This window comes from Ursus arctos, unplaced genomic scaffold (assembly GCF_023065955.2).
Source record: "Ursus arctos isolate Adak ecotype North America unplaced genomic scaffold, UrsArc2.0 scaffold_14, whole genome shotgun sequence".
NCBI classification, from domain to species: domain Eukaryota; kingdom Metazoa; phylum Chordata; class Mammalia; order Carnivora; family Ursidae; genus Ursus; species Ursus arctos.
In genome coordinates this window covers 47,188,732-47,207,101 of record NW_026622808.1, presented here as the reverse complement: position 1 = coordinate 47,207,101, position 18,370 = coordinate 47,188,732, and the positions used below count along the sequence as shown (strand labels likewise).

General features: G+C 40.9%; 1 protein-coding gene, 1 long non-coding RNA gene and 1 pseudogene across 9 annotated transcripts in view; 1 reads left to right on the top strand and 2 right to left on the bottom strand.

Moving 5' to 3' along the window:
- The window catches only part of SLC25A26 (solute carrier family 25 member 26), a 128,377-nt gene extending 117,315 nt beyond the window's left edge, over positions 1 to 11,062 (bottom strand). For 7 of the 8 annotated variants that reach the window (XR_006409806.3, XM_026501195.4, XM_044384998.3 and 4 more), the window contains exon 1: positions 10,955 to 11,062. Coding sequence is in view for 7 of the 8 variants with exons in the window: in XM_026501195.4 (XP_026356980.1) it covers positions 10,955 to 10,987 (33 nt within the window). In the remaining variant the exon portion in view is untranslated. The remainder of the gene's footprint in view (positions 1 to 10,954) is intronic. The other variant, XM_048227249.2, reaches the window with a different exon arrangement.
- Positions 11,016 to 11,729, top strand: LOC130543626 (uncharacterized). Its single transcript, XR_008959113.1, has 3 exons — positions 11,016 to 11,106; positions 11,249 to 11,340; positions 11,468 to 11,729. It is a non-coding gene; the product is annotated as an uncharacterized LOC130543626 (long non-coding RNA).
- A 2,110-nt stretch (positions 11,730 to 13,839) lies between these two features.
- Positions 13,840 to 18,370, bottom strand: part of LOC125283736 (40S ribosomal protein S2-like) — a 30,321-nt pseudogene continuing 25,790 nt past the window's right edge.

The following is an 18,370-nucleotide window of genomic DNA, read 5'->3' as shown; positions in this document are numbered from 1 at the left end:
TTAAAACCTGGCCCCAGCTAGTCATCTCCCAAAAGACATCGTGTTGTTTTGGAGAAGCTGCAAACACCAACTTTGCAGCTGATGATTACAGTAGAGCCTATACAGAATATTTTAAACTGGTTACAAACTTAGAGCAAAAAAATCAGGAAAAACATTTCTGAAAAATATGAACTCAAGAACAGTGTCAAAGAAAGCTCGATACACAAAGTCTAAAAGGCCTCATTTAAAAATGTGAAATCAAAACCAGTTTGCCATGAGCAGACAAAAGAATGACAAAGAGAAAAAGACTCTTGATATGGTTGCTACTTAGTAATTTTTAAAATGATCAATAACTTTTCTCATCTTTTCGATTTTGAAGATGAATATATTACCTGTTCAAAAAGTAGAAATATATATATTAAAGCTATATATTAAAAACTTAGATACAGTATTATTCAAACATACAGCCAAAGTTCAAAATGATGAGTTGTTTCCATCCTTTGGGTACACAAAGTGCTCAGGCGGTACAAAGCTTAGTACACAGCAAACACACTCTGCTCTACTTACCACTCACCATAAAACCAGTGCAAGAGTTCACTGCAAAAATGAAATTACTCTGATGAGAAATCCAGTAATGAACTAGGAGAGGTAAATTATTAAAAATTATTTTAATAGAAACGGGAAAGTACATTACCTTAAATATTAATACCATACTATATGATCAGCCTAAGAGACCACGTAACAACATAAAAGACCACGAAGGTCTCCTCTGCAAATGACCTAAGAGATGTCACCCAAACAACCCAGAGATGTGCCAGAAGAAAACCACAAGAGGCAGTCAAAGAATGATAAGTAACTGGGACTTCTTTCTTAAAATAAAGGCCGCCTTTTTCTAAGTCACAGGAATATGTTCCTAGCAATGTACGAAAGTAAAAAAAGAGCCAACCTTTTCCAACATTTTTCTCAATTATTTTTTAAAGGATTTTGTAAAATTCAGTACATAAATAAAATATTGCACCTGCCTCTTCATTTTCTCAAAATACAAGGAAAACAAAAATCCCGATGGGAATGTCTAATAGGACTAGATTCTTTACAAACATGCTGCATGTCATTGTAATTTTCTCTTTAATCTTAGGAGAGGATTCAGAGAGATGCCAGCTATCTACTGCTAAATTTTAATCAGTAAGTTAATTGGTCTTTTAATTAGTTGGCTACTTTGCATGCATTGATTCTCTAACCCTTCTTTCATCAGAATTCTTACCTTCAGAGAATAAAATAACCAGATTCAATCTGTTTATCTAGTAAAACACGAATCAGAAGTTACTAATTGCTTTTGCAGATTTCAAACTTCTGTAACTCAAATGTCATTTAATAATTCATGAGACTGAAAAAAAAACAGCTAACAGAGAATAGGAAAAAGGAAAAAAGAAATACCAATATATTTTGCCACACAGCAACATATTTACGATTTAAACAAAAACTTTTGGGAATGCTTATAATTTTACATTAATATTGTTTTGCACATAATTATGTTCAAAATGCCCAAGCCAACATCAGTTGAATATAAGGAACTCCATCAAATTCTTTTATTCTTTAGTCTGAGAAATTTATTTTATTTATGATCATTTATCAAAAAGGTTATCAGGCAGGGGCACCTAAGTGGCTCAGTCAGTTAAGCATCTGGCTCTTGGTTTCGGCTCAGGTCATGATCTCATGGGTCATGGGATCAAGCCCTGCACGTCAGGCTCTGGGCTGAATTTGGGGGTCTGCTTCAGATGCTTCCTGCCTCTCCTTCCCCCTCTGTTCCTCCCTGATCGCATGCACGCGCACACACTTTCCCTCTGTCTCTCTCTCTTCAGGCAAGATTCATTTCAAGATCTGTGGTAGCTTACGTTGAAAATTGTAGTTAAGGACGAGACAAAATCCAATATACAGAACATAACCCCGATAACCAGCAAGCCTTACTACGACATAACAATTTATTGAGGACTTTATGTAAATATGCCTCTAACTTAATAAATGTAAAATGCTGGCAGGTTGAAGAGAGGAAGTATCTAATGAGCACTTAGAAATTACTCTGGGAGGGGCGCCTGGGTGGCTCAGTCGTTAAGCGTCTGCCTTCGGCTCAGGGTGTGATCCCGGCGTTATGGGATCGAGCCCCACATCAGGCTCCTCCGCTATGAGCCTGCTTCTTCCTCTCCCACTCCCCCTGCTTGTGTTCCCTCTCTCGCTGGCTGTCTCTCTGTCACATAAATAAAATCTTTAAAAAAAAAAAAAAAAAGAAATTACTCTGGGAGTTAAAAAAATTCAAGACTGCATATGCTATAAAACCTTTCTTTCTCAAAAGGAGGCTGGCACAATAACAGAAAAAAAGAAACCGCTGCTGCTCGACTAGAGAACAAAACCAAAGCACCTAGCTAATCTAAGTAAGCGAAATCATCACAGGCCACTGGCCTGACTGACAGCTAAGAACCAGTCAGACCCTTGAGACGGCTTCCCTGAGAAACATCCCTCCTTGGTCTTCTCCCCACCAAGGCAGCCTCCGGTGACTCTGCCTCACACACAAGTGCTGCCTCTGCTTCCCGACACACTTGTCTTCTTCCCCACCAAGACTCGCTCTCCTTACAGTGCTCCTGGCCCCTCTACGCTAATGGCAGCATCAGCTTCGTGAAATGCAAATTTCAATTTCACCTTGCCACTCTCCAGCTTGTAAGTCTCCCAAACTTTCCAAGAGCCCTTAGGATAAAGAAGAAAATCACAGTACAGCCTACGAGGCTCTGCAAGTCAGGACTCCATCTACCGCTCGGCTCCACCGCCATTGCCCTTGGCTTGGCACCTTCTTGCTGCCTTGCTCTCTCTTTTCCTCCCAAGTCATCTGATCTTCCTCATTTCTAGGACTGTGCACAGATGCTCCCTATCCCCCCATCTGGGTTTAGACCCTTTTTTTGCACCTGCTGATCACAATCTTAGTTCTATAGTTGAGCATCTGACCATTCCTTCAGTGTCCGTGCATCCCACCAGACAGTAAGCTGCATACCTGTTTTGTTAACCAGTATGTTCCCAGCACCAGTACATAGCAGGCACTCAATAGCTACTTAAAGAATGAATGAATCAATACCCCAAATAAAAAGCTACTACCTCTATGGTAGAAGTTACTACAAATCAACCTTAAACAGGTACATCGAATTAAAAACAAACTGCAAAAACAGGACCACGCAACTCACAAAAGAAAAATATAAACAGCCAACGAAATGAATATATTGCTTCCCCATCATTAATGATCAAATAAAAACAAAACGTTTTCCCCAATAAATCAGGAAAGGTTAAAAACATGAAGAACAGTTATAGGCACTATTAAGGGAAACAAATTATTATAAGCTTCTGAAGGACAATTTGGCAAAATGAAAATTTTAAATTACAAAGCCTTGATCCTGTGGTTTTACTTCTAAACATTTCTTCCACAGAGTAGTGCATAAATATACAAGATGGCTTACTACAGCATTATTTGTAACAGTAAAAAACTGGAAATAGGGACGCCTGGGTGGCTCAGTTGGTTAAGCGTCTGCCTTCAGCTCAGGTCATGATCCCAGGGTCCTGGAGTCGAGTCCCACATGGGGCTTTGTGCTTCTCCCTCCACCTGCCGCTCCCCCTGCTTGTGTGCACACTCTATGACAAATAAATAAATAAAATCTTAAAAAAAAAAAAAAACTGGAAATAACCTAATGGTCCATCCTTGGGGACTTGCTAGATAAATTATGTTATCTCTGAGTAATGGATTGCTACACAGCCTTTAAAAGAATCAGGTCAATCTGACCACACCAGCACAGAAACATGCGTTATCTTTTTAAATTGATCAAATAAGCTATAGAATATATGCTATATCATCTCACCTTTCAAAGAAATGTGTACTGATTTGTATATATGCATAACTAGAAGTCTGGAAGCATACACACTGAATTGCTACAAGTTATGACTTCTATGGAAAGAAATTCAAGATGAGTAGTATTTTTACTATCTTGCTAATTTTTATATTACTCCAGTTTTGTGAAGAGTATTATAAACATAGAAAAGTAAAGCTTTTCAAAATGAATACTGCTCCACCAAAAAAAAAAAAAAAAAGTCCCAATTCCCTGGTTGCATGTGGTATATAGTAGGCACTTAATAAGAGGTAACTAAGAACCTCGACCCATGGACCCTAAACTACCTATCCAGCTTCATTTTGCATCCTCTTACAGTCCATGAGCCTCACCCAATCTGTTTCCTGAACATGTCCTAAAACTTCTCAGTTCTGCCCTCCTTCCTGCTTAGGTTTTTCTTTCAGTGTGGAATGTCCTTCCTATGCTTCTTGTCTCCCGTCTACAGCAGACCACCCACTCCCCAGCCACCATACCTCTGTACATACATACACACACATACACACCCGCCGAAATCCTGTTCACTGTGTGACCAAATGCCACATGCCCTCTAAAGTCCTTCCCAAGCTCCCAGTCAGAATTAAATACTACTTCCTTGACTCCCCCATATAACTCCGTTTATATTTCACCTTCAGTACTAACTAACCATTATGCCTGAGCTGACATTAAGATCCTTCAGAACAGAAACTACGTCAGTCACCTCTGTTCTAAATATCGAACCCAGAACCTCATAATAGCAGGGCTTCTGCACCTGTTTGCTGGTTTGAATTAAATGGGAATGTGAGATGATGAGAAAACACTTTATAAGACTAAACGTTCAGAAGAAAAACAGTCCATCACTCTTTAACTGTCCCTGTTGTGGTTTGCCAGGGTAATTGTGACCACTGAAAGCACTGCTATCTGTCTGCTACTTAGCATTCCACATTGACACTGACAGCTCTGTGGTCTACTCAGGATGACTTCTCCAGAAATTCTGTTTACCCTCACCTCCTGATGGAAAAGGCTGTGTCGGCACACTTTTGTTTAGTGAGGCTATTCTCAAGCACACAGTAATGGTTCTAGAATTTGACTTGAATATCCTTCCATTTCTCCAGAAATTCTTTCAGATTTACTATTGTCTAAGAACATAGCTTTGACATCAGACAGACAGACCTGGCTTCAATCTCAACTGAGCCTTAGGAAAGCTATTTCACCCTAAGTCTAGACTTCTTCATACATGAAACGGGGAAAATAATAGTACCTATTTCACAACTGAGATTATATGAGAATTAAATACAATTAGTGAGCCCTTGTCTCCTGTCTATAGCAGACCACCTACTCTCCTGGAAATGCCAGTAAAGACTGCAAAATGCCAGTCTTAATCACTTATCAATAAACATGAATTATTGTTTTTAATATGTTACTATAAATATCCTTCGAAGTTTCCTGATGCAGTATTTCTGACATGACAATATTAAAAGCCATGAAAAAGACTTAACAAAGACTGAAGATTATATTCAAATATTAAATCTCATATGTTCGTATATAGAATATATAAATTCAAGTCCTTCATTAGTAATAATGAATTGCAACGTCTCCCCCAACTCTGCTCCCTGGATAAGAATCACGCATGGACACACTCCATACAAAGCCAAATCGTGTCATGCACGGCAAGAACAATTCAGCACCAACTTCAAAAACTTGAGGAATATTTATGTTCAAATTTCCATATGACTTGGGCTATGAAAAAACAACAGAGGCACATGTTAAAGTGCTCAGGAAATGGTTACTTTTTAATCACTCCTTGCCACTGCATAGCTAAATTTTGTTTCATTTTCTTTTTGATGTCGGCCTCCTACTTGACTGTAAACCCGGGAGGGCTGGGACTGTATCTTTGAGGCACTCTTCCCAAGTACCAGAGCAAAGGCTAAAAAATATGTCTCGCTGAACAGATAAAGATACCTACTTTGTGGAGGTGGGAAAACCACAGGTGCAATTTTTATCTTTCCTCTATGTGACATTTCATTAATGTTATTCAAATGCTGAATCATATATATTTTCTCAATATTAAATGTTTATTTCGACGTGTAGCATTTGTTTGGGAAGTGGTAACAAAAGCACATTAACAAGTCCTTTACAATGATCAAATACTAACACTTTCCCAGCAGCCCCTCTCACGGTGAAAGAGAAATGAGAAAGGAAAAGTGGTCCCGCCTTCTAGTACTTGAGACACAGGACGAAGGCCTCCATCGCAGCACTGGCTCTCAATGGTGGTCCCAGTTGACTGCTGGTGTCCACTGACTGATCGAAAGGCAGAATATACTTGTGTCTAGGTGACTGCTCAAGCAAAAAAGACCTGCTCCCTCTGACTTAAACGCCATAAAGAAAAAAGTCACAGAAAGCAACCTAGCAAAGGTGGAAGCATAATTCCCAATTCCTTAGAGATGTGCAGACAACGCTTCATCATCGGATACTAACTTTCCTGTACACCACACTGAAGACTAGGGGGCCACCTTCCAGAAAAGAAAGCTATGTGGCAAAGAATGTTGAAAACTCCTCTCAAAGTATGTCCAATATTTGATTCTTCTCTTTTTTCTGTTTTCTCACCCTACCTAAGAAGCCCTGGCAACATTACCCCTGCCATCCCCCTCAAGTCACATTCGGCCAGCGGTTCTCAGCAGGTCAGGCCCAGTGAGAAGACACTACTGCATGAAGAGGATGAAAACGCTTTTTCGGAACCACCCCACTAAGAAAACAACTTAAAAAGAACAGTCAAGCAGACAATCCTTGCTTTACACAGTAACAACATGCATGAACTTCAATTCCCACAAGTAACACAAGTTCATCCAGCACCGTGGTTCAAATTACAGTTAACACAGCGACATTTTCCAAAAATAGATTATCAAAAAGAGGGAACTGGCCAAAAAGATGAAAGTGCAGCAAATAAATGAAAAGTGCTAACACTGAAAGTGAAAGTGAAATCCAATATAAAGTTACAAAAAGACACAGCCAGCCATGGGAATGTGGACACTGCTGTCCGAGAGACCCCAGATACGCATCAGAGGATATTCGTGAAGGCCAACTTATCAACATTAAGGAAAGTCGCTGTGACCAAAAGGATGAAGATGTCCCTGAGGAAGGGATGCCAGCAAAAAGTCTTCCCATTAAAGGAACTCTTGGAGATATTTCCTAACATTGATAAGCACACAGGATAAAATGCTGGAAGTTGATCCAACCTTAGAAAGCAGTATGACACTTGGCCAGGGCATAAAAAAGATGCTTGTTCTGTAAGTTATCTGACTAGAAGACCAGCACTGGTCCAATTACTTTTGACACATTTTTCACAAGGAAATAAATTCTTGGTTTCTAATGCTTCGCATTACAATGTTCTCAGTATTATCTTTACTATTTTGTTCACTTCCCTATACATTTCCGATCAACAGTAAAGGTCTGTATTTACCACTGACAAGAATTCTTGGAGGTCACTGAAGAATCACATGCTTTCTCATCACTTATTCAGAGCACTCTGCATGGTTTCCACTTGCATGTTTTGACAACGCAGGCTACCAGACAAAGACCCACTTGCCAAGGTTCTTTTCCCTGTAACCTAGAACTGGTGAAAAGCTACTACAGCAGGATGTTTTTGGTTTCATCCAACAAGCCAGATGAATTCACGAACTACGAGGACAATGAAATAGTCAAGTACTGAAGGGGAGAGAAGAGCCAGGCAGGAAGGAAAAGAGATGTAACATACGGCGTGGCATTTTTAAAAATACGAAGTACTTTTTTACATTTAAAAAACTAGAAGATAAAAAATTATGCTACTATCAAAATTATTTTGGGGGTGCCTGGGTGGCTCAGTAGGTTATGCGCCTACCTTCGTTCAGCTTTGGTCATGATCCCGGGGTCCTGGGGATCCAGCCCTGCATGGGGCTCCCTGCTCAGCAGGGAGTCTGCTTCTCCCTCTGCCCCTCACCCCACTCTCATGCTCTCTCTCACTCTCTCTCTAATAAATAAAATCTTTTTAAAAAATTATTTTGTATTATCTTGGAAAATTGCAATTGTCCTTTTTTAACGAACGGAATAGTATTTTTATAGTTTTAATTAAACATGAAAACAGATGTACCTATGTGCAGTGTTGTATTTTTTTCTCTAAGTATTTTCCATGTTATAGTGCATACTCTTCACAAGCACCACTGTTAATGGCCCCTGAAGAGTCGATGAACTGCATCTATTACCGTCTACTTAACCATGCCTGTGTTTCACATTTAAGAGGCCTTCTATTATCTTCACTGAGTTAAACGCTACGAACATCTTCAGATTACTAATACTTAGTTACAAACTGCTTTTCTAAAGTATACACCAGAGGCTCTTCCCATATTCTACTCTACAACCTCCATCCTCCTCCTGAAGCTTTAGGGAGTATTTAAATGTCTGCTACATGCCAGGCTCTGTACTGCATATCTAACATTATCTCATTTAATACTCAGAATCTAAATTTCAAGAGCAATCATTTAGACCTTTCATTCATTCATTCATTCATTCATTCAATAAGTAAAGCTGAGTACCTATATAATGCCAGCCACTGGTAAAACAGTAGTAAGCAAAACAAAACTCCCCCAGGAGCGCTCAGCCTGCCTCAATAACGCTCCCAATCTGGGGGGGGGGGGGGGGGGGAAAGGCCACTCCATTGCTGAACTACTTTGATAATAAAACTTTCTAATGGCTTCCATTATGCTTCAAATAAAATCCAAAATCCTTTCCATCGCCTACAAAGACTCACTTAGGCTGACTTTCTCTACCTCTCTGATATACCCCCGCCACAACACCCTTACCCACCACGCCCCAGCCACCACTTTAACATCCTCAATTCTTTCCATCTGGGGTTTTCCTTCATGCTGCTCCCCCTGAATTTTCTCCTCTGCTCAACAAAATGTCTTGTGCTTTCGGGGCACCTGGGTGGCACAGCAGTTAAGCGTCTGCCTTCAGCTCAGGGCGTGATACCGGCGTTACAGGATCAAGCCCCACATCAGGCTCTTCCGCTATGAGCCTGCTTCTTCCTCTCCCACTCCCCCTGCTTGCGTTCCCTCTCTCACTGGCTGTCTCTATCTCTGTCGAATAAATAAATAAAATCTTTAAAAAAAAAAATTTCTTGTGCTTTCTTAAATTTTATGTCTTAGTTTGATGTCACCTCCTTGGGGGCTTTCTTGGTCACTCCATCTAAAGTAGGTCCTCCAACATTATTCTATCTCTATCCCACTGCAGTTCATTTTTTAAATAATTTTTTTGAAGACTTTGAGAGAGAGAGAGAAAACACAAGTGGGGGAGGGGGAGAGGGACAAGCAGACTCCCTGCTGAGCAGGGAGCACAAGTACCGATCCCAGTATCCCAAGATCATGACATGAGCCGAAGTCAGACACCTAACCAACTGAGCCACCCAGGCACCCCTCAGTTCATTTCTTAAATAGTACTTATGAGTTTGTTCACCACCATACCTCCAAGAGCTATCAGAATGCTCGATGGACAAAATACATGGCAGATAAACTGTGTGCTTAATAAACGAAATCATTCTTCTTTAGCTTGAATGAAATCTAACTTCCTCAAAACTACTTATTGATCCTAATTTTACCTTGTGTAACTATAATGAAAAAAAGTATATTTTTCGGCATTTGTACCACACTTTAATAAATTTTAAAACTACTGTTTGTTAACTCTGGCACTGACCTGTTTTTAGCAACGGCTACAGCTGCTGACTTCAAAAACAGTATCAAGGAGTGTTTATGGGCATGGAATCCCACATTACACCACCTGGATTGGAATCTGAGCTCCAACACTTACTTACACATGTGGAATAGATCTCACCTGTGTGACTTTGGCGACGTTACCTAACCTCTCAGTACCCCAGTTTCTCATTTGGAAAACCAGGATAGGACTTAATTGTTTGTTAGCGTTGATGTTCATGAAAAGCTTACCCCAGTTCCTAGCAGGGTAATGCTGTCAAAACTACTACCACTGTCTCGCTACCTACAGAGGAAAACTTCAAAGTGGTAACACATTTCTTTGGATCTTTAAAGACTAGTTTTACACAAGTCTCAGCAAACTTAAGTTTAAAACCATCATCCTACGAGTGAGGCTAAGGCACCCCCTTGCACATCTTTCCATAACACCCTGAAACTAGCCCTCATCTCATTTATCCTAACAGCCATTTTACTATTGTCTCCACCACCTGCCCCCTGTGAGGTCTAGCTTGTTCAACATATTATCTCCAACACCTGCAACAACAAACATTTGATAATTAAATGAAATTCCACTGAGCCTCCATTACTCCAGTGGGAGCTTTTTTTTTTTTTAAGCTGCCTTTTTTCTTTCTTTCTTTTTCTCGTTTTCTTTTTTTTTTTTTTTTTTCCTTTCTTTTTTACTGTTCTGCCTACTCTTCCACAATGACCAAACCGTATTCACTGCTGTATCTACTATCCCTACTGGACCTGCCATAACAGAAATTTTTGTTCGTAGGTTTTGTTTTTGATATGAAAACATGTTGATTCTTGTCGTTCTCTACGAAATTAAACACTACAATATTATTGGCTCCATACCTATTTGTGCTTATCACTATACCCACAGTCTACACGACCGCTTGAAAGAAAATAAGCAGATTTATATTCAATGGATAGGTCATTTTCCGAGAGTGAACAGATAAAGCTAAATGAAAACCCAGTCCTTGACGGGGAGGAGTCTGTAAGCGTTTTTTGTTTTGTTACACATATTTAATTCCCAAGTTCTCCAGAGTGTGGTTACAGCATACAATTGAGGCTTTTTTCTTTAGGTAAACAATCTTGCGGAAGACTGTCGAGCACCCCGCCCCCCTCTCCTTCGGTTTTCCGGGTAGGAATGACACAACCTTGACACGAGACCCGGCGGTAGCCTAGGAACCCCGCGCTACCCCCAGACCTGCCTGGTGACCAGTGATCCCAGGACGGTTCGACGCGCTAACTGGAAGAAAAGTACGAGAGCACGAAAGCCACTACGGGCTCCAGTGCGAGACTCCGGCACCCCGAGAGCCCACCCTACAGCCCAGCACTCACCACCAGCGAAGCCGTGAACCCGGGCCGGTCCATGGCCCCGCAGACACCTCCAAAGCTATAAGCCGAGGTTCAGCAGAAGGGAGTCGCGACCCCATTCACTGGGCGCCGCCATCTTGGAGGCGGACCTGCAGTGCCTGCACTTCCGCGGCCACGTAAGATTGAACCATAACAACTACACGTGCAACCGGGAAAGCCGGGCCCGAAGGAGCGCCAGGAAGGAGGCGGGGGAGTCCGGGGAGGGATGTTGTTGAGCCAAATCTCGCGACTCTTCTCTGCCTCCCTTTCCTGCTGCAGGCCTGTGAGGCTGCTGGACGAAGGAACTCTCGCGAGCTAATGAGCCTCGGCGAGATCCTGGAAGAGAGCGGGTAGCTGAAGGCTGGCTGAGGGTAAAGGGTAAACCCCAAAGAGGCGGGGCTTAGTGAGGGGCGGGGCCCTGGAGGGGCGGACGAATTTCAGGGGACTAGGCTTGTGATTTCCAACTACTTCTTTTTCTGGTTTCCCTCTTGGTTTTAGGTGTGCAAATTTTGTCTAAAATCTCTATAAAACGGACTCAACATCAAAAGATTATTAAATTGGAGCGCCTGGGTGAATCAGTCGGTTGCGTCTGCCTTCAGCTCAGGTCCTGATCCCGGGGTCCTGGAATCGAACCCCGGATGGGGCTGCCTGCTCAGCGGCCAGCCTGCTTTTCCCTCTCCCTTTGCCGCTCCCCCTGCTTGTGCATTCTCTCTGAAATAAATAAATAAATAAATTTTTTAATTATTAAATAAACATGTAGTAAAAGACTTTAGAAGTTTCCTTACTCCAGGGGCACCTGGGTGGCACAGCGGTTAAGCGTCTGCCTTCGGCTCAGGGCGTGATCCCGGCGTTATGGGATCGAGCCCCACATCAGGCTCCTCCGCTATGAGCCTGCTTCTTCCTCTCCCACTCCCCCTGCTTGTGTTCCCTCTCTCGCTGGCTGTCTCTATCCTGTTGAATAAATAAATAAAATCTTTAAGAAAAAAAAAAAGTTTCCTTACTCCAGCTAAAAATTAGCATCCTCTACTTTTTACTGACAGTTATTGCGCTTAATATTATTTACGTTTTAAATTATTTATTTGCTTATCTTGTTCGCTGCGGTACCAGCGCGCATATCTAGAAGACCACTATATTAAGTACTTAGTAAAAGTCTCTTGGAATGGACCTGCCTTTACATTTATTAAATAAAGTTTTGTGTTTCCTTTATTCTCATCTAGATGCGTAATCTAGAAATGATTAGCAAGCATACCTTTAAGGGTTTCAGATTCTGAGCTTCGCCCACTAGGTTTGGGCATAATTTCTCCAACACTGAGTTTCCTCCTTTGTGAAGTGGGGGTAATGATAGTAACTTCTTCATTTAGAACTATTACAGATTCCATGAGGTAATGCATACACGTTGTCAGCTTAGTTCCTGGTTCATAGGAAGTGCTCTCCAAAGATAATGGTAAGGTCACTTTCCTGCTTTAAATTACTCCCTTTTGCTGCACACGTGAGATAGTCCAGCTCCTTACCATGGTACACACTTCCCAGATGGTGTCTTCTGTCACACTTCCCACTGGCTAGACTACTCACAGACAGACTATACACTTCAAGCCTCCACATTTTACCCATGTTGTTCCCTCTACCAACAACACCTTCCCCTATGCTGCCTGCAGAACACTGGTCCTCTCCTGTCTGCCACATGTCAGGATCTATAGGCCATCTCAAAATATGGTGGTTCGCTTCCTCCAGGCAAGCAGGAGAACCTCTTACACTATCATTTGTCTCTTTCAAGACTTGAAAGTCAAGACTAAGTCAGGCCCCCCCAAGATAATCTCCCTTTTAATTAACTCAATGATTAGGGACCTTAATTACATTGGCCAAATCTTTTTTTGCCATATAATGCAACAAAATCATGGAAGTTATATTTCATCATGCTAACAGGTTCTACTCACACTCAAGGGAAGTAATTGTACAAAACATATGAATTACAGAGCAGGAATCTTGAGAGCCATCTTAGAATTATGCCAACCATATTTACCCATAAGCCCTTGCTGGCAGGCTCCTCAAAGGCCATCAAGCTTCTATCAGTAGACTTGCACTAATGCTTTCCTCAAAGTCCTTCCATTTATCTACTGCCTGGTGACAAAGCCACTCCTATGTCTTAAATGTTTGCTACAGTAGCACTGCATTTTCGAGTCTCAAAATCTGTACTGGTTACCTGTTGCTGGGTAACAAACTACCCCAAAACTTAGAACAACAATAAACTTTTATTACCTCACACAGTTTCTGTAGGACAGGAATCCAGGAATGGCTCAGTGGAGTAATTCAGTCTCAGAGTGTCTCTCATGAGTCTGCCATCAGGTTATAAGCTAGGGCTATATCTGAAGACTTGAGTGGGACTGGAGGATCCACTTACAAAACGGCTCACTCCCCTGACTGGCAAATTAGCACTAATGGCAGCTGGTTTTCCCCAGAGTGACTGGTCTTAGAGAGAAACTGTAATGTTTTCTATGACTGAGCCTCAGAAGTCACTCAGTTGTCATTCCTACAAGAGCCCATTTGTTACACAGGTCATCCCTACTTTTTATGGGATTGAACTAAAAAAAGGTGTGAATACAAGAAGGTGAGAATCACTGGGTGTTACCATGGAAACGGGATACCACATCAGACATATGCAAGTGAAAACTGATGAGATACGACATACCCAATAGAGCGGCTCCAAAAAAAAAAGTGTTGTTGGCAAGAATGAAGAGCACCTGGAACCTGTATGACCACTACAGAAACCGGTGCCCTTCTTATTTTTTTATATATGTTTTTATTCAGGCTTTAATTCACTTTACATTTCTTGTATAAAACTATGTGGTGGCCCTAGCGGGAGCCAGGGTCCTCTACACAGAGACTCTGGTGTAGGTCTTTACAAGATGATCAGTGAATTCCTGATAGGGAAACTTGGTGAACACAGTCTCTTTCCAGAGGCTGGAGGTGAGACAGCTGTAGGTCTTGGAAAATGGCATCAAAAGTGACCTTGGCAAAGTTGCCCAGAGTGGCACTGTAGGCCCTGGCCGAGGGGTAGAGTTGTCAATCCTGGCCACCATCAGTAGCTTCTTGAAACAATGTCAGTGCCTCTGGGTGGCAGGGATGAGGCACACCAGCACAGAGCCACAGCAGCCAGTCACTTCTCATTGGAACTTGTAGGGCTTGCCGATCTTGTTACCACAGGAGCCTTTGCGCACGAGGACAATGGAAAGGTTGGCCCTGATGATGGCCCCACAGATGGCAGTGGCTACCTCCTTTGAGCACTGAACACCCAGACCGGTATGTCTACTGTAATTTCTGATGATAACGAATGCCTGTGAAGAGCCTGAGATGGTTGGGGGTTCACTGGCTTGCAAAGCATCAGCAACCACAGCCCAGGACCTGGTGCACCCCTCAGGGAAATAGTGGCCACTGTAAGGCCAATCTGATTGATTATAAAGGGGGCACAAAAGAACACTTTGCTGTGATAGATGTTCTGTTCATCATTGCGCTGGCCACTGCTTAGGTGTATACATTTACAACAATGCATTAAATTTTATAATTTAAATGGGTGCACTTTACTGTATATAAGTTATACCTCGATAACTGATTAAATTATCATATTTGTCTAATAAGATGGTGATGACTGGATAATATATTCATGGAAAGTACATAGTCCAGTGCCTGGCATGTAGAAAATATTAAATTTATTCAGTATTTTCCTATTAATGTTCTAGATTCTGAATGCTATAAATTATTGAGGTGAACAAGTATTTGGTGATACATACTACTATGCCCCTCAGAGAAAACAAATGTTATTTCCAGTCACTAATGACCTTGGAAGTTTTAGATAAAACTCTGCCCCTAAGAGAGAATTTAATTCAGACTATTGATCTTAATTTTGAGATAATAGATTAATTTTTTAATCTAAAATTAAGGGGAAACTCTTTTCTTCTTCAATGTAATGACTGTCTTTAACTATGTAAGAAGAAATTACATTGATGTCATTTTCTGGTAACTTGGAAGGTAATACAATTCATTAGATGCCTTCCAGTATCAAGAAGAAACGTTATATTCTCTCCTTTTTTACAAAGGTAAAAGCTTCATCGACTATTTCCACTAGATGCACTTTAGGAAACACAGATCTTACAACATGACCTGGGACCTCTTTTTCAAGAAATGCTAGTATGAGGCACCTGGGTGCATCCAGCTCTTGATTTTGGCTTAGATCGTGATCTCTGGGCCATGAGATCAAGCTCTGTGTCAAGCCCTGCAGTGAGCCCCACTCCAGGCTCCACGCTGAGTGTGGAGCCTACTTAAGATTCTCTCTCTCCCTCTCCCCCACTCATGCATGTGCACACACTCTCTCTGTGTCAAAAAAAAAAAAAAAGAAAAAGAAATGCTAGCAGAAAAATCTGTCACCACTTGTACATGCCTTTTAAATGGAGTATTTCAATGCATCAGCATTTTTGCCACATTGCAGGCATAAAGTCCTCTAATCTTCCATTTTAAAAGATACAGGAGGGGTGTCCAGGGGGCTCAGTCTGTTGAGCATCTGATTCTTGATCTCAGCTCAGGTCTTGATCTCAGGGTCTTGAGTTCAAACCCTATATCGGACTCTACACTGGGTGTGGAGACTACTAAAGAAATATAAATAAATAAATAAATAAATAAATAAATAAATAAATAAATAAAATGAAGTAAGCACTGATTTACGTTAAACATTAGAAATTGTACTATAACACCATCTTCTTCAATTAAACCTACCACTATAAGCCAAGTTTACTTTTAATCAAGCTCTAAAATCTCACTAGTACTTATAAAAATTTGCAGTAAGTCAAAAACATACATCAAAAATCAGATTAGGGGGGCGCCTGGGTGGCGCAGTCCTTGAGTGTCTGCCTTCGGCTCAGGGCGTGATCCGGCATTCTGGGATGGAGCCCCACATCAGGCTCCTCCACTGGGAGCCTGCTTCTTCCTCTCCCACTCCCCCTGCTTGTGTTCCCTCTCTCGCTGGCTGTCTCTCCCTGTCAAATAAATAAAATCTTGAAAAAAAAAAAAAAAACAGATTAGGGGCGCCTGGGTGACGCAGTTGTTAAGTGTCTGCCTTTGGCTCAGGGCGTGATCCCAGCGTTCTGGGATCGGGCCCCACATCAGGCTCCTCTGCTAGGGGCCTGCTTCTTCCTCGCCCACTCCCTCTGCTTGTGTTCCCTCTCTCGCTGGCTGTCTCTCTCTGTCAAATAAATAAATAAAATCTTTTAAAAAAACAAAAAAAAAACCCAAAACACAGATTAGGTCCAGCCTAGGGGAAGTAAAGGACATAATCTTCAGGCCCAAGCTCCAGGCTCTTGGTCCTGGTCTTTATCGAAAAATAAGGTAATAGAATCATGTTTGGTAAAAATATTCATGGAGGTATTTTAACTTGTCTGCAAAGGATAGCAAATACATATAATGGAAAGGAAGTCAAATGAAAAATATAAAAGTCCTGTTTTAAAGGCCCATTTTCCTTTAAGTAATAGACTCAAGGGTATACTTCTCAAGTGGCTTTGTCTATTTCAAATCAGTGAGGAAAACAAAGACTGTCCTTCCAATAAATGGTTTTTGGACAGTCAGGTAGAAATTTAGAAAAATGTAATGTTTTATCTCTGTCTCATACTTTACCTCCAAACACTGTTTCAAATGGATTAAAACTTTTACTTGACATAATTAAACTATTAAAATATTAAAATAAAAAAGGCAAACGTTTTAATATTCTTTAGGTAAAGAAACAGGTTCTATGCATGACTTTCTTTAAACTAAGAAAAATACTTACAGTATAAACAACAACAATGACTTTTTAACATTAAATACCTCCTATAAATCAATAAGAGAAAGACTAACACCAATAGAAAAAAATGGGCAAATTTCACAAAGGAAGAAATACAAGTAGCTAATGAGCGTGTAAAAAGTATTTTAAATTCATTAGTAACACCAAAATACCAATTAAAACAACAATAAAACATATTTTTTGTAAAGAGTTTTTTAAGTAATCTTTATACCCAATATGGGGCTCAAACTTACAACCCTGAGATTAAGAGTCACATGCTCTACCAAGCCAGCCAAGCACTCCAATAAAGCATATTTTTCTTTATTTTTTATTATTTAGAGAGAGAGAACTCATAAGCAGTGGGGGGGGGGGGGTGCAGAGGGAGAGAGAGAATTTCAAGCAGACTCCCCGCTGAGCGCAGAGCCTGCTGCGGGGCTTGATCTCTGGACCCTGAGATCACAACCTGAGCCAAAACCAAGAGTCAGATGCTCGGTTGACTGAGGTGTACCATAAAGCACATTGTTTAATCTTATCAAATAGGCAAAAAAAAATTTCTAGAGGGAGAGTATAGCAATTTTTCTGGTGAGCAATATGGCAAGTTATATCAAAATCCTAAAAAGTTCTTTGTTCTTAATTATTTCTACTTCTTGCATTATGCTCTAAGGATTTGTTTTTAATCCATAGAAATAGGACTATAAGGATGTTTATCTTACTGTTTATCACAGGAAAAGGAGAACTTTTTTATACATCCAAAAATGTTCATCAGTATGTGACTGAGATAATTTGTAATAGTGCCCATATGTAGCTATTTAAAATCATGATGTAGAAGAATCTTTAATGATACAGAAAGATGATAAACAAAAATAATTGCACAAGCGCGTAAGCATATGCTGGTTTTTCTCTTTACGCCTCAGGAGATCTATTCTCTGCTTTCTCTGTCCTAGGGAGCTGATCCCTAGGAACTGCCCCCTGGTTTCCAGTTGGGCTTGGCCAAGGACAGTCATGGGTAAATCTGAAGATGGCAGAAGAAAGAGGCCAGAGTATTTCTTCCTTGCTCCCTACCTGCCTTCACCCAATTCTGACAGGTGGTGTGTCCCTTGACAAATCTGCTCCTATAAGACAGCTTTCCCTCTGTGGCTCCCCTCTTTTTTGGCCTCTTGTAACACCTTTTCCTTCCCTTCCTTCTTCAGGGCTATGATAATGGCTTTTCACTGTTGTGAAAAAAAGCCCCAGCTGCCTCTTTCATACCTAATTGATTTTCTTAACACTGTCCACAGCTCTCAAAAAATCCCCGTTGAGTGCCCTCTATTTGCGGATAAAACTCTGACTAACAAAAGACAATATAATCCAATTTGTGTGTGTATATATACATATATATGTTTTATGTATATATATACATATATGTTTTATATGTACGTATGTATACATACATATATGTATATGTAATATATGTTACATGTGTAACATATGTTACATACATATATACATGTGTGCTACGTGCACATGTATGTTGCGCACCTATATGTATGTTACATACACACACCCATATGTTATCTATTGCTGCATAACAGACTACCCCAACACTTGGCAGCTTAAAA